We start from the raw sequence: 14,195 nt of genomic DNA on the forward strand, positions 1-14,195 counted from the left end.
CACCTTAGAACAACGGTTTCCAACCGGTGGTTCACGAAAGTGTTCCAGGGGGTTCACACTAAAAATTCTGTAATGGCGTCTGCTTAGATTTACATAGGTATATTATTGTAAACTACAAAATATAACCAATAATAAACAATAAAATAAAAAGTAAAGAACGCCAAAGAAAGAAACCACATCTCCCACAATTGCTTATAATTAGTTTACTATCTTACAGTATATCACGTTAAATAAATATGCTTTCCATACTAAATTTTTTTTCACTCTCAACGACCATTGTTATGTATAGGTCCTTTTTTTTTTTGTTAGAACCAAGAGTACTTAGTACTTTGCATGGGTTGAAGGTTGAAAAGATGAAAGAAGATACTTTTGTACTTTGCTTGAATTGTTGAAGTTAAACATAAGAAAAGCACCTGGGGTGGATGGGATCTATCCAGCTATATTAAAGGAGGCAGCAAAGCAACTAAGCAAACCCTTAGCCATAATTATGAGAGCATCCTTGGACTCAGGGGAGGTTCCCACGGACTGGAGATGTGCAAGTGTATCACCAATTCACAAAGGAGCATCAAAGGGTGGCACGAGTAATTACAGACCAGTTAGTTTAACTTCTGTTCCGGGTAAAATAATGGAGTCACTGGTTAAAGATGCATTGCAGGATCACCTAGACAAAGCTGCAGCAATAATTCAGACACAGCATGGGTTTTTGTTAAGGGAAAGTCTTGTCTGACAAATTTGATAGGATATTATGATGTGGTTACAAAGGAACTGGATGCAAAAAATAATTTTGATATCATATATTTGGATTTCAGGAAAGCTTTTGACACTGTTGCACATGAAAGACTATTATACAAATTGGAGCAGAATGGTATTAAGGGTAAGTTGCTACAATGGATAAAAGGATGGTTAAGTGGGAGAAGACAGAGGGTGGTAATTAATGGGTGCTGCTCTTCGTGGACTAATGTTATTAGTGGAGTCCCACAGGGTTCGGTGTTGGGTCCACTGTTGTTTTGTATATTTATCAATGATATTGATGAAGGTATATCAGGCTTAATGTCGAAGTTTGCAGATGATACAAAGGTTGGCAGGATTGTTAATGACAGCAATGGCAGTGTGCTACTGCAACAGGATCTAGATAATTTGGGCAGATGGGCTAAGAAGTGGCAACTGAAGTTTAACCTTGACAAATGCAAAGTACTGCATATGGGTAGAAGTAACCCCAGAGAAACGTACCAACTGTGTGGTACTACACTTAAGGTGGTAGAAAATGAAAAAGATCTGGGAGTAATTGTGCAGGCAGATATGAAGTTTTCTGAGCAATGCAGACAGCCTGCCAGGGCAGGTCATGGGGTTTTGTCAATGATATATAGGAATTTTGCTAGCAGGGAAAAGGAGGTGATTATCCCTCTATATAAGGCAATGGTCAGGCCACGCCTTGAGTACTGTGTACAGGTCTAGAGGCCTCATTTTAGGAAGGATGTAGATTTACTTGAGCGTGTACAGAGAAGGGCAACAAGATTGGTGAGGGGAATGAAGGGATCCTCTTACCAAGAGAGGCTTAAGTTCTGCAAATTGCAGTGGCTGGAGACTAGGCACCTGCGCGGTGATCTGATTGAGGTGTATAAGGCCTTGAATGGGTTGAGCACGCTGAATTCTGATGGGATCCTTCCACTTGTTCAGATTACGAACCTAAGGGGGCATAAATTCAAATTAAGAAAAGACAGATGTAGAATAGAGATGTGCGGAAATTTGCCTTTAGCCAGCGGGTAGTTAATTGCTGGAACAAACTTCCATCTGTCGTTGTGGAAGTTGATAGGTTGAATAAATTTAAGAAGGAACTGGACAGGCATTTGGAGGGAATGGTGTGATTTTTTTTTTTTTTTTGGCTGATGCTGCATAAGCTCATACACATGCTTTCTTGCATCAAATGCCACTACTACTACTACTACTTGTTGACATTAGACTTCAACTTCTGTTGATTATAATTTTCAGGAAATATGTATGAAGGAAGGTTGTTCCAGAAAACATAAGTTGAATGAATAAATGAGTAAGAAGAAAAGTTGATTCTGTGAGTTTGTTGTTGTTTGTTTGTTTGGTTTTTAGGAGCATTAGCAACTAAGGCCATATTGCTCCGGGATATGCGGTGGTCATTCCCTGACCTCTCCGCATCCGCCGTATTTAGTGGTGACGGGCTCGAACCCCGGCCTAATCAAGAAGCATGTGCTACGCACTGCTGCTCCTTCCCACCTGGCTACGGAGGCGCGATTCTGTGAGTTTGAAGTTGGACAGTAAAAGGATGTTGACTGATTTCGGCACGTGTTCGGACTGCTTTGAAAGAGAGAGTGGGAATTATAGAAGCCAGAAGAGCAGTGCCTGTGCAAGTACCTACAGAAAAGGCATGTAGCAGAAGCACAAAGTCTTTGAGACAGAGCGGAGAGAAAGAGACTCTGTTAGAGATGAGATGTTGATTAACCTAACTATCCTCTTTTGAATGGAATCTAGAAGCCTGAGAGAGGTTTTGGGGGATGCCGCCCCAGGTGTGGGAACAATATTCTATGGTAGGCTGAATTTGCGATTCCAAAGAGTCAACAACTGTTTGGAAGAAAAGTAACACCGAGAGCGAAAGAGAAAACCCAGTTTTCTAGATGCAGAGGAAGCAATATTTGTAATATGCTTTATGCCGAGAGAGAGAGAGAGAGAGAGAGAGAGAAATTAGAAGTCAGGGTAATCCCCAAGATCTTGCTTAGAAATTGGAGTGTCATCGAGGATAAGCATAGGAGCAGAAGAATCCTTTTTTGCGAGATATAAGGCAGGACTGAGTTTTAGAAGGATTGAAATTAAGTTTTCTTTGCCCCACTGGAGAATTACCGGAGATCAGCATTTAAGGATTTGGCAGTGGATTCTCGAGAAGTTGAAGCTGTTTGAGCAGGACAAGGTTTCTCAAATTGGAAGGTGGAATGCAATGTGCTATCCTCAGCAAAACTATGGATAGGATTTCCAGTCAATGGAAGAAGGTCATTAATATACGAGATGAAAAGAGTGGAAGAAAGAACTGAACCTTGGGGAACACCACAATTAGTGGAGAAGTTAGAAGAAGAGAGTTGTCTACCATCACCCGCAGTGAGCGGTCAGAGAGAAAACTGGATATCCAATTACATTCGCAAAGTTATCCATGATGCAAATTTACAGATTTGTTATAGGTTAATCAAACAAGAATGTTTGACTACAGGTTAATCAAACAAGAAACAGCAGCGATTCAAGACAAAAAAAAAAAAGTTTTTTACGCATGTTCAGAGATTCTCTTTCCCATTCTGTCCTGTTTCCAAAATCTTGTCTGGTGCTCCTCGAGTAACTGTCAAGAAATTCCTTGCCCTAGAATATTGGGTTCTTCGATGGTTTAATAGTAAGCTTCATTTTCCCTATACTTCCCTTCATTTTCCCCATAGCCAGACAACAGCTTTATGAAAACTTAAAAACAAAGCTTCTAGAACAGATGATCAATGACTCTGGGGTCATGCTTCTTACAAAGTTAATTACTTCTGCATGGGATTCACCAAACTTAGCCAATATAATAGCTACTCCCAACAGAGAAAATTCAAGAAAAACGAACAATTCAAATCCAACCTCAAATGGACAGAATGTTCCCCAATGCATTCCGTTACCTTCTAAATCATCACAACACTGATTGCAAAAGGTAACTCAACTGTAAAGCCTACAGGAGTCAGATATCCAATAAATGAAGAGAAATAAAAACAACAGCCTGCCTTCAACCCAGTAACTGCAACTGAAAGCCAAATTTTTTATTAATTCATAAGTATAATTCCTATTCATTGTTAATGTTTATATGAAATCTGCTATGTATTCAATTATTTTATTTTATTTCCTTTGTATCGTATTATCTGCCCTTAGCCATGTGCTGTGATGGGCTTGCTGTATTTGCAATAAATGAATATTTATTTATTTAGTAAAGAACAGCTGGCAAACCATAGAATGAAGCTTATTTAGAAGACCTTTATGCCAAACACAAACAAAAGCCTTTGAAATGTCAAGAGAAATGGCTTGAGTTTCACCAAATTTTTCCATTTAATTTGTCCATAGATGGGTAACATAAGCCAGAATATCACCAGTGGGACGACACTGGTGGAATCCCTATTGGCAATTGTTGATCAGATGAAAGATTTCCAGATAGTTTAAGAGTTGGCAGTTAATTGATTTCTTTATTACTTTGGAAAGAGTAGAAGTAATCGCAATGTGACGATAATTGGATGGAAGGGAATTGTTACCCTTTTTAGGAACTGGCTGGATATGAGCAAATTTCCAAACAGAAGGAAAAATACCTTTGGAATAAGAAAGCAAAACAAAACGACACAAAACAGCAGTAAGTTCAGGGGCACAGGTTTTGAGAACAAGTGGAGAAATACCATCAGTACCTGGAGCTTTCGTAGCATCAGATTCATCAAAAAGATCAACATCCTTTTGATGGAAAACCACAAGATTCATTGAATGGAGTGTATTGGAAATGGTTTCAGCTGATTTACCAAGATCATCAAACATGAGTTGGAAGAAAAATAGGATGCTAGCAGGTTAGCTGTATCTTTGGCTAATGTGACAACAGAACCATCTGGTTTTGACAGAGGTGGGAACAGAGATAGGCAAAAATGCGGCCAATAGCTTTGGCAAGAGACCAGAATGCTCGGCTACCATTTGGATAAGAAGCAAGTTTTCTATTCTTAGCCTGTTTTAAATCTAGTTTGGACTGATTAATAACTGCTTTACAAAGTATAAATAATACTTAATAATAATTTTGATTATTGCGCAATGTCACTTATAAAAACGTAGTACTGGAAATATTGTATAATAAAAATTCAGAACTATTATACGATTTCAGAGAATACAGGCTTAGGGGTTCGCGATAAAATATTACGTTGAAAGGGGGTTCGCGAGTCAAAAAAGATTGGGAACCGCTACCTTAGAACATGGGTATATTATTGAACATGATATTATTCATCTAACTCACATCTAAACACTTGAGTTGATCAGGTTCAAAAACTCAACGTGCTTTAGAAAAAACTGTTCTAGACTGTCAAGATCTCCCAAGTCACCCTAAAAGATGGATTCCTTCACTAACAGAAAAAAATAAATAAATAACTAAAACTTTTGGAAATTTAGAAAGAAAAAAAAAATAGACAAATTCATGGAACCTTTAATAAAATGTTGCAATTTGCAGCATTCACAAACTTTTTGCTTCCCATAACAAAATTCACTGCTGTAATGATTATGGTTGATCTCTGTCTTCTGAAGCAATGCTGACTGGACTTCTCTGTGGTTCTGTTCTTTCATCCATTATTTTCTTCCTCCATATTAATGATCTCCTATTGATTGAAAATTCCATCTGTAGTTTTGCTGATGATAGCTTCGGTAATAGAACATCATTTTCCAATTCAACAAATCCAATTCTGTACAAACAATGACAACTACTTCTCCCAGTCAGAGTGTAGGAGCACCAAAACAGTTTGTTGCTCCCACACTCATATTCGTTAATGCTCATACTTGAAGCCATTTTTTTAATAGCATATCACAGATACAGCCTTTTTTTTGTTTTCTTTTCAGTGCTACTTTTCTTTTAAAAGCTGCTAATTCTGTACAAATCCTAACTCTGCTCTTCCCTGGAAAACTCCTTAACTCTATCTTAAAGAAATTAGTTAGATTAATTAATGATCCTGCCCTAAAAACTTACTACAGTTCCTATTACAAAGTCATTCAGGTTTGCTGCATGTCTTTTTTACAAATATTTCCAGTGGCATCATTCTTCTGAATTGGCTCCCACCAGCTGAGTGGTCAGGAGCAGGGGTGCAGTAGCACACGCTCTTTGAGTAGACCGAGGTTCAAGCCTCTGACTGCTGAATACGGTCGATCTGCCAACCCGCAATGGACCAGCGTGGCAGATTATGGTCCATTTCCCTCGGCATGAATTGTTGAGGAGGCTTCCATCCTGCAGTGGGTTGATAGTGGCTGCATTTAACCTTTTTTATAATTCTACCTGTTTTTTTACAAATTACCCCAGTCATGTGCATCAGTTCCATCATTTATCTCATCTACTTCTGTTCTTTAGAAACAACTGTCCTGTTCTTACTTATTTCCTAAAAATTACAATCCACAGAAATTCAAGTCTAAAACTAACAAGTATTTTCTCTTTGACTTGCATGCAGTCATAGGTTCCTGTAACTTTTGTGTTTGTGATTACCATAAAAAATCATAACAAATAAAATAAAATAAAATGAAATGTTTATACTAAATAAATAACATGCCACATAGAAAAATTGTAAAATGTCATTCAACAGAGGAAATGACTTTTGCCATTACTATTCTAAGGTTTTTGAAGTATTATAGCAGCCATGATTTATCTTATCCCAGCTGCTACAATGTATAATCAGCAGCTACAATATATACAATACAATCCTAGTTCACTTTATCATACAAATAAACATGTGCAGATTCTGTGTTTTTTAAATTCCAAATATCTCTTGGATTTCTCTACGTATGTATCTAACCCTACTAGCAGGTTAAATATAACTATTTATTCATTGGGCTTCTTCATGTAGTCACCAGCAAACAAACTTCCATAATTCTTTAACAAATGCCATTGCTCGTATTGGAATAACATTTTTTCAATCTAGAATAGTATTCGTTCAATCTGGAAATTGCTTAATTATAAATAAATGTGGAAATTGGAAATTTCCAATTTGCTTAATTATAAATGGAAATTGCTTAATTATAAATAATTGCTTAATTATAAATAAATGCAGCCAAAAATAAATTAAAACCAAATTAAAATATAGTCATTAATGATGATGATACTGCATTGGCATAATCTTTTTACAGTTATTTGGGATTTAAGAAAATTAATTATATAAACAATTTATTAATTTAATGTTTTTCCTATTTAATTTTTTATAGGGTCACCGGGGCTTGATGGGTCGGCCAGGCAGAAAAGGTGATCCTGGTGAGAAAGGAGAAAAAGGAGATAGAGGAGAAGTTGGACCTCCTGGGCCTAAAGGAGAAGTTGTGAGTGTATTTTTTTTTTTTTTAATCCAGTAATAGGGACTTTTAGCTTGTTTTGCATAAGATTTAATAAATAAATAAAATGGGCCACAGAGGAACAGCTAGATTTCATTCAAAAATATTTAGAAAAATTACCAGAAAAGAATGCCATTTTTGGAAATTTCAAAACTAAGTTTTTCTATTTCTTATATTTTTCCAAATAAACTTACATTCAATTTTTGATAATTTTTCTTGACCTTTCTCTGTAGTTCTTTTCATCTTAGTCTAATCTTGTTAAAAATAATTTGATATCTTCTTTTAAAAAATAGGGAAACTAATTTTGTTTCTATGCTCCATTTGTTTTGTAGTTATATGTTTAATTTTATTGGCATAATTACATTGTAAAATGGAACTTCCTTATGAGAATATTAGCAAGTAGTAATACAAAGTTAAAATTTGTTAATTTCAAGCTATATCATTATGTGCTTATCTGTGTTTAATAAATTCTTGAACCATGAAAACAACAAAATTAACCTATGGAACTTAAAATCTAAATTTTTTACAATTAAAATTTCACATTGAACTCATAAAAATGCATATGAAGGCCACTTCAGTGCTTAATTGAACTTTTTAGTAACTTTTATTTTACCCTTTTCAGGTATATATGAAAGAGTAGGAAAATTGATTATATAGTGCTGCTGGATCAGCAGTTATATAATGGTACTAAATATAGCTTATTATATGGATACTGATCTTGCATAAATAAGATCTGAGAGCAGTGATGGGAAAAGTTTATGCACATGAGAGTGCATTTGCACTTATAGAATCAAGAATGATTACACTTACAAGTCATAGACATAAAAAAAAAATTATATATTTTATAATTTTTCAAAATACAGTGCAGGTGAATCATAATCCACTTACTGTATCTGTATAACAATATACAAAATGCAATATTCAGTATAGGCCATGTATTTTTTGTGAAGGCTCAATCAGTCTCAATCAGACCTGTGTCCATATCCCAGGATCACAACAGCCAATCTATTCAAGAATTCTATTTAATTTCCCAAAGCAAACAGTAACAACAGATATCCATGCATTGCCTTGCAGTGAGTGTATAAGACCATTATCAGTAGTAAGATCATTGTATTTACTTACAAATCTGAAAAATCTGCTGGTCAATAAAGGCAAAAGTGGATAAGGTAGTCCTCACCCTACAAAATTTACTTCTGTATTTATTTTAAAGACAGAAAGATATATTTTTTCTACATGATAAAACTATTTTTCTAAGTCAGACAAACAAAAGTTGTACTCCCAAAAGAGAATTTTCATTTGTTTGAGGAAGAAATGCAGAATACGACTGACATAGCTTGGTGGTCAGCATGTGAGTGCAGTAGTACACATATTTGAGTTGGCTATAGTTCAACTCCATGTGAGCGTCTAAATATGGCTAATAATTGTACTCATTGACAATGTTATAAACTACTTTAACTTAGGAGTGTGCCATAGTATAAACAAAATTTAGTCTTGCCAGCAGCATCTCTAGTTGCTCCATAGCAGCTCAGGTAGCATGATACGTCACTGTCGGCTGTTCTCTGTGACAGCAGACGGTGATACAGATACAATGGTTTTACCATTGTATCTGTATGATTGAAGATCATACAGATTGAAGGAATTTTTAAAGTCTATTTCAATTGAAGTGTAGTTAGCAAAGGGAATAAGATTCCACCCCGTGAGTTATTCTAGGTTTTTCAGACTGCACCATATGCAAATTGCTGCATGAATACACACTTTGTAATTATTATTATTATCACTGCCTACCACTTGTTTGGAGGTCTAAGTTTGATTTCCATCAATGACTAAAAGAATATCTAAATTCCTTTTTAGAAATTTATAAAATTGTTTCTGTAATTAGCCAATCTCATTTAGCGGGAATAATATTAGTTAGCAAATCATCCTGTCTCCTAAGGCATTCTTCCACACTTCTATTCTGAATATCACGATCTTGTCTGTTTCCACTACGGCTGCTCCAGTTTGTAGTTCTTTTTTTACTTGCTGTTCCTTCTCCAGTACTGGTTTTGTTTTGTCCATATTCGTTTTTATTTATAGTTGGTTGCTCATATACTGCTTGATTTTTTTCCAAGATTGCAGGAGCTGTCAGATTCTTCATGACAATTGACCGTCTCTTTGTCTGCTATTCGGTGACTCGAAGAGTCGGGGACTGTTGCGCCTCCGTAGCCAGGTGGGAAGGAGCAGCAGTGCGTAGCACATGCTTCTTGATTAGACCGGGGTTCGAGCCCGTCACCACCAAATACGGAGTATGCGGAAAGGTCAAGGAATGACCACCGCATATCCCGGAGCAATATGGCCTTAGTTGCTAATGCTCCTAAAAACCAAATAACAACAACAACGGGGACTGTTCAAACCACTTGGCGTGTAGTTTCGTCCTGTACATTGTCATGTCTTTCTCTCTAGCATAGTATAGTTGAATAATGAATGTATTCATTTTGATGCTCCACTTCATTCTTTGGCTTCTTTCTTCCTGGGTGATTGGGCTGGGTGGTGCACTTCAGAAAGTTACTGTCGTTATTATCATTATTTCTTTTTTCACCTTATGGGTTTTTCCCCATCCTGCGATGGGTACTAGTACTGCCAGGTTTTTGGGAGTGTAGAATTATATCCAGTTACCATTATTGGTTGAAGAACTCCCTATTAGTATTCGTAGAAGCATATGATACAAGAAAGCAATCTTATAGGGTATCAGCCAACAAAAAAAAAAAAAAAAAAAATTCTCTTCCCATTTCACCCATCCATTAACTCCAAATGTTTATGTAGTTCAACCTTTAATTTATTTAAGCTGTAAATTTTTTTTTTTTTTTTTTTTTTGGCTTGTGCAGCATAAGCCTCAGGCTTCCTTGCACCACCATATGGCTAATAATAATAGTAATAATAATAAATCCCACATCAGCACACTGTGATCACTAGTGGTTCCTTTATCTGAAGATTCTTATTGTATGAATAATCACTGCTGATAATCAGATCAAGAGTATTACTTCCTATGGTTGCCTCTCGAACATGCTGCTGTAGAAAACAATTTATTGGAGGCTTGAAGTGGTGGAACCCATGTTTAGTCTCTAGAGCTAAGTTCAGGTCAACCCTTCCCTTTCTCTTCCATCATGCAGTATGATTGATGACTTTTGAGGTTATGATGAACGTCATGGCAAGATCCAATATTCCTTACATTTCGAGGGTACAGCTCTAAAACGGTGTTCGCAGGCCGGCTGCTAGTTAGTACACCAGACCGAACCTATTGGTAACTCTCTAGGAGGCTTCCGGATCAGCTAGTGTATAATCTTGCTACCTGTACTCTGCCAGATAATGACTGGAGGGAGTCCGAGTAGTGTGTATGCGGGGAGCATTGTCGAGGTCACGTTATGTCAAGGATCTGGGTATATTCTTACAACGTGTACGCCATATCCAAAAATTTCATTACTTCATACAGCACATGTCCCATCCACTTTTTCTTACTATTGAATACACCATGAATTGTCAAACTAATAGAGCAAGCTTATCTGCGAAAAGATCTAAACTTCCCAAACACTTCCTAATTCATTTCACAAATATACGTGGTCTCAATTCTAATCTCAATGATGTCCATTTCCACTTGCAGTCTGCCAAACCCCATGTACTTTTTCTGACAAAATCTCAGTTATTGGTTGATTCAACTACTGCTCATCTCAGATGCCCAAATTATTCGCTGTATGATTCCTTTCGCCTCAAAGGTGCTACTTGTGCATATGTCCATTCTGATATTTCCTGTCAGAGACTTGGCAATTTGGAATCTCCTCTCTTTGATCTTCCTCTGGCTTAAAATCTCTCTACCTCATTATGTCAAATTCATCTGTTGTCTCTGCCGTCCTCCCAACTCCACTAATCACTTGGAGCTCTTTGACTTCCTCTCTTTGCAACTTGACTTTCTCCAGTCCAACTTTCCTAACAGTGAGGTAATTTTCCTTGGTGATTTTAATGTTCACAACTCCAGCTGGCTTCCGTTTTCTAGTCACACCGACCGAGCAGGTCGAGATGCTGAAGCTTTTGCAATTACTAATGACCTAGCACAGATTGTTCATTTACCTACAAGAATACCAGACAATCCTAATCATACAGCCAATACGCTTGATCTTTTTCTCACAAACAACCCTTCTAAGTACACGGTCGAAGTGAGAGGTCCTTTAGGCACTTCAGATGACAACTTGGTGATTTTCTCTTTTCTTCTCCAATGGAACCTTTATCTCATGGCTATTCCCAACCTCGTGTTGTTTGGCATTACAAGAATGCAAAATGGGATGACTGTGAGACTTCTTTTCTTCTTTTCCTTGGTCGGATTACTATTTCAAAACTTCTGATGTCAATGTTTGCTCAGATCGTGTCAGTGAAATTATTCTTGCAGGAATGGAATCCTTTATCCCACACTCAACTTTAAAATCTCGTACTTTATCTAAACCTTGGTTTTCCAATAAATGTGCTAAGGCTGTTCAAGCAAAGAATGTTGCATATCATAATTGTCTTGTTTCTAATTCTTCAGTTTCATTTTCTGCCTACACCAAAGCTCGCAAAAATTGTAAAGCAGTTATTAATCAGTCCAAACTAGAGTTTGAACAGGCTAAGAGTAGAAAACTTGCTTCTTGCTCTAATGGTAGCCGAGCATTCTGGTCTCTTACCAAAGCTACTGGCCACAACTTTTGCCCACCTCTGTCCAAACCAAATGGTTCTGTTGTCACTTCAGCCAAGGATAAAGCTGACCTGCTAGCATCCCATTTTTCTTCCAGCTCATGTATTAATGATCTTGGTAAAACACCTCCCACCATTCCCAACACGCTCCATTCAATGCCACCTGTGGTCTTCCGTCAAAAGGATATCGGAAGGATTTTGATGAATCTTGATGCTAAGGAAGCTCCAGGTCCTGATGGTATTTCTCCACTTGTTCTCAAAACCTGTGCTCCTGAACTTACTCCTATTCTTTGCCGCCTTTTTTCACTTTCTTATTCCAAAGGTGTTTTTCCTTCTGCTTGGAAATTTGCTTATATCCAGCCAGTTCCTAAAAAGGGTGACAAATCCCTGCCATCCAGTTATCGTCCCATTGCAATTACTTCTACTCTTTCTAAAGTAATGGAGAAATCAATTAACCGCCAACTCTTAAACTACCTAGAAACCTTCCGTCTGATCAACGATCGCCAGTATGGATTCCGCCAGTGTCGATCCACTGGTGATATTCTGGCTTATGTTACCCATTTATGGACTAATTCAATGGAAAGGTTCGGTGAAACACAAGTCGTTGCTCTTGACATCTCAAAGGCTTTCAATTGTGTTTGGCATAAAGGTCTTCTAAACAAGCTTCCATCTTATGGTTTGCCAACTGCTTTTAGTAATTGGTTATCCGGTTTTCTCTCTGATCGCTCACTGAGGGTGATGGTAGATGGCTCTCTGTCTTCTAACTTCTCCACTAATGCCGGTGTCCCCCAAGGTTCAGTTCTTTCCCCCACTCTTTTCCTTTTGTATATTAATGACCTTCTTCCATTGACTGGAAATCCTATCCATAGTTTTTCCAATGATAGCACATTGCATTCCACTTTCCATTTTGAGAAACCTTGTCCTGTTCAATCAGCTTCAACTTCTCGAAAATCTGCTACCAATTCCTTAAATGGCGATCTTTAGGTAATTCTCCAGTGGGGCAAAGACAACTTAGTTGATTTCAACCCTTCTAAAACTCAGTCTTGTCTTATATCTTGCAAAAAGGATTCTTCTGCTCCTACGCTTATCTTTAGTGACACTCCGATTTCTAGGCAAAATGATATATCTCTTTTGGGGATTACCCTGACTTCTAATCTCTCTTGGCACAAGCACATTACAAATATTGTTTCCTCTGCATCTAAAAAACTTAGTTTTCTCTTTCGTTCTCGGCGTTACTTTTCTTCCAAACAGCTGCTCACTCTGTATAAATCACAAATCCGCCCTAACATGGAATATTGTTCCCACATCTGGGGTGGTGCCCCCAAAACCTCTCTCAGGCTTCTTGATTCCATTCAGAAGAGGGCAGTTAGGTTAATTAATGATTCATCTCTAACAGAGTCTCTCCACTCGCTTTCTCATAGACGTACTGTTTCTGCTGCATGCCTCTTCTACAGATACTTTCATGGGCACTGTTCTTCTGAATTGGCTTCTATAATTCCCTCTCTCTCTTTCAAAACAGTCCGAACAAGTGCCGCCACCAGCCAACATCCATTTACTGTCCAACTTCAAACGACAGAACCAACTTTTCATCTTCCTCATTTATTCATTCAACTGCCGTTTTCTGGAACAACCTTCCTTCATACGTATTTCCTGAAAATTACAATCTACAGAAGTTCAAGTGCAATGTCAACAAATATCTTCTTTCATCTTCTCAACCTCCAACCCAAGCATGGTACTAAGTACTAAACGTTCTAATACCTCTCGTGTTTGGGGTTCACATAAAAAAAAAAAAAAAAAAAAAATCATCCAATAAATCCATAAAAGCCTTGCTAGTGTGCGAGTGACAAACCCACAAGTTCCAGTCATTATCTCAGAAGCTAAAATCCCCCATTATAATACAATCTGATTTACTCACCCACTCTATTTCCCTGTGCAGTTGTTCATTGTACTCATCAGAGTCATTAGGCCTATAACACACTCCTACTCTCAATTTTGCTTTCCCAGTGGTTATGTCACACCAAACTGACTCAACACTTCACTGTCCACCCAAGTCAACTGGATGCAGTTCCTTAGATTTTGTGTTTTTTAACCTACACCATGACTCTTTCTATCCTTTCTGGTTACCTTAAATTCCAGTTCTGCATTTCTTATATCTGTGTGACACTGCGTCTCTGATATCTCAACAATATCTGCCTTTGATGTTTTGACCAGAACCTCAAATTCATCAAATTTATTTACTAAACTCCTAACATTGGTGTACATGCACCTGCTCATACCCTTAGTTACCCTAACACAGCCGATGTATTTACTTTTTTCTGCGATAACTCCCAGCAGTTCTTGAAATCCCTAGCACCTTGTTTTCCAGGCTGCTGCTTATTCCAGTAGAAGCAGTGCAAGAATCACTTTCACCTCTGCCAGTGGCTACT

At 37.5% G+C, this 14,195-nt stretch overlaps 1 protein-coding gene across 1 annotated transcript in view; it reads left to right on the plus strand.

Moving 5' to 3' along the window:
• The window catches only part of LOC150089465 (uncharacterized), a 1,372,165-nt gene that overhangs the window by 1,210,388 nt on the left and 147,582 nt on the right, over window positions 1–14,195 (plus strand). Inside the window, exon 56 of the mRNA XM_090389992.1 lies at window positions 6,955–7,062. Within this exon, the coding sequence (XP_090246118.1) occupies window positions 6,955–7,062 (108 nt within the window). The remainder of the gene's footprint in view (window positions 1–6,954; window positions 7,063–14,195) is intronic.

The sequence above is a fragment of the Mastigoproctus giganteus genome, chromosome 2 (assembly GCF_048544385.1).
Source record: "Mastigoproctus giganteus isolate SK-2022 chromosome 2, ASM4854438v1, whole genome shotgun sequence".
NCBI lineage: Eukaryota > Metazoa > Arthropoda > Arachnida > Uropygi > Thelyphonidae > Mastigoproctus > Mastigoproctus giganteus.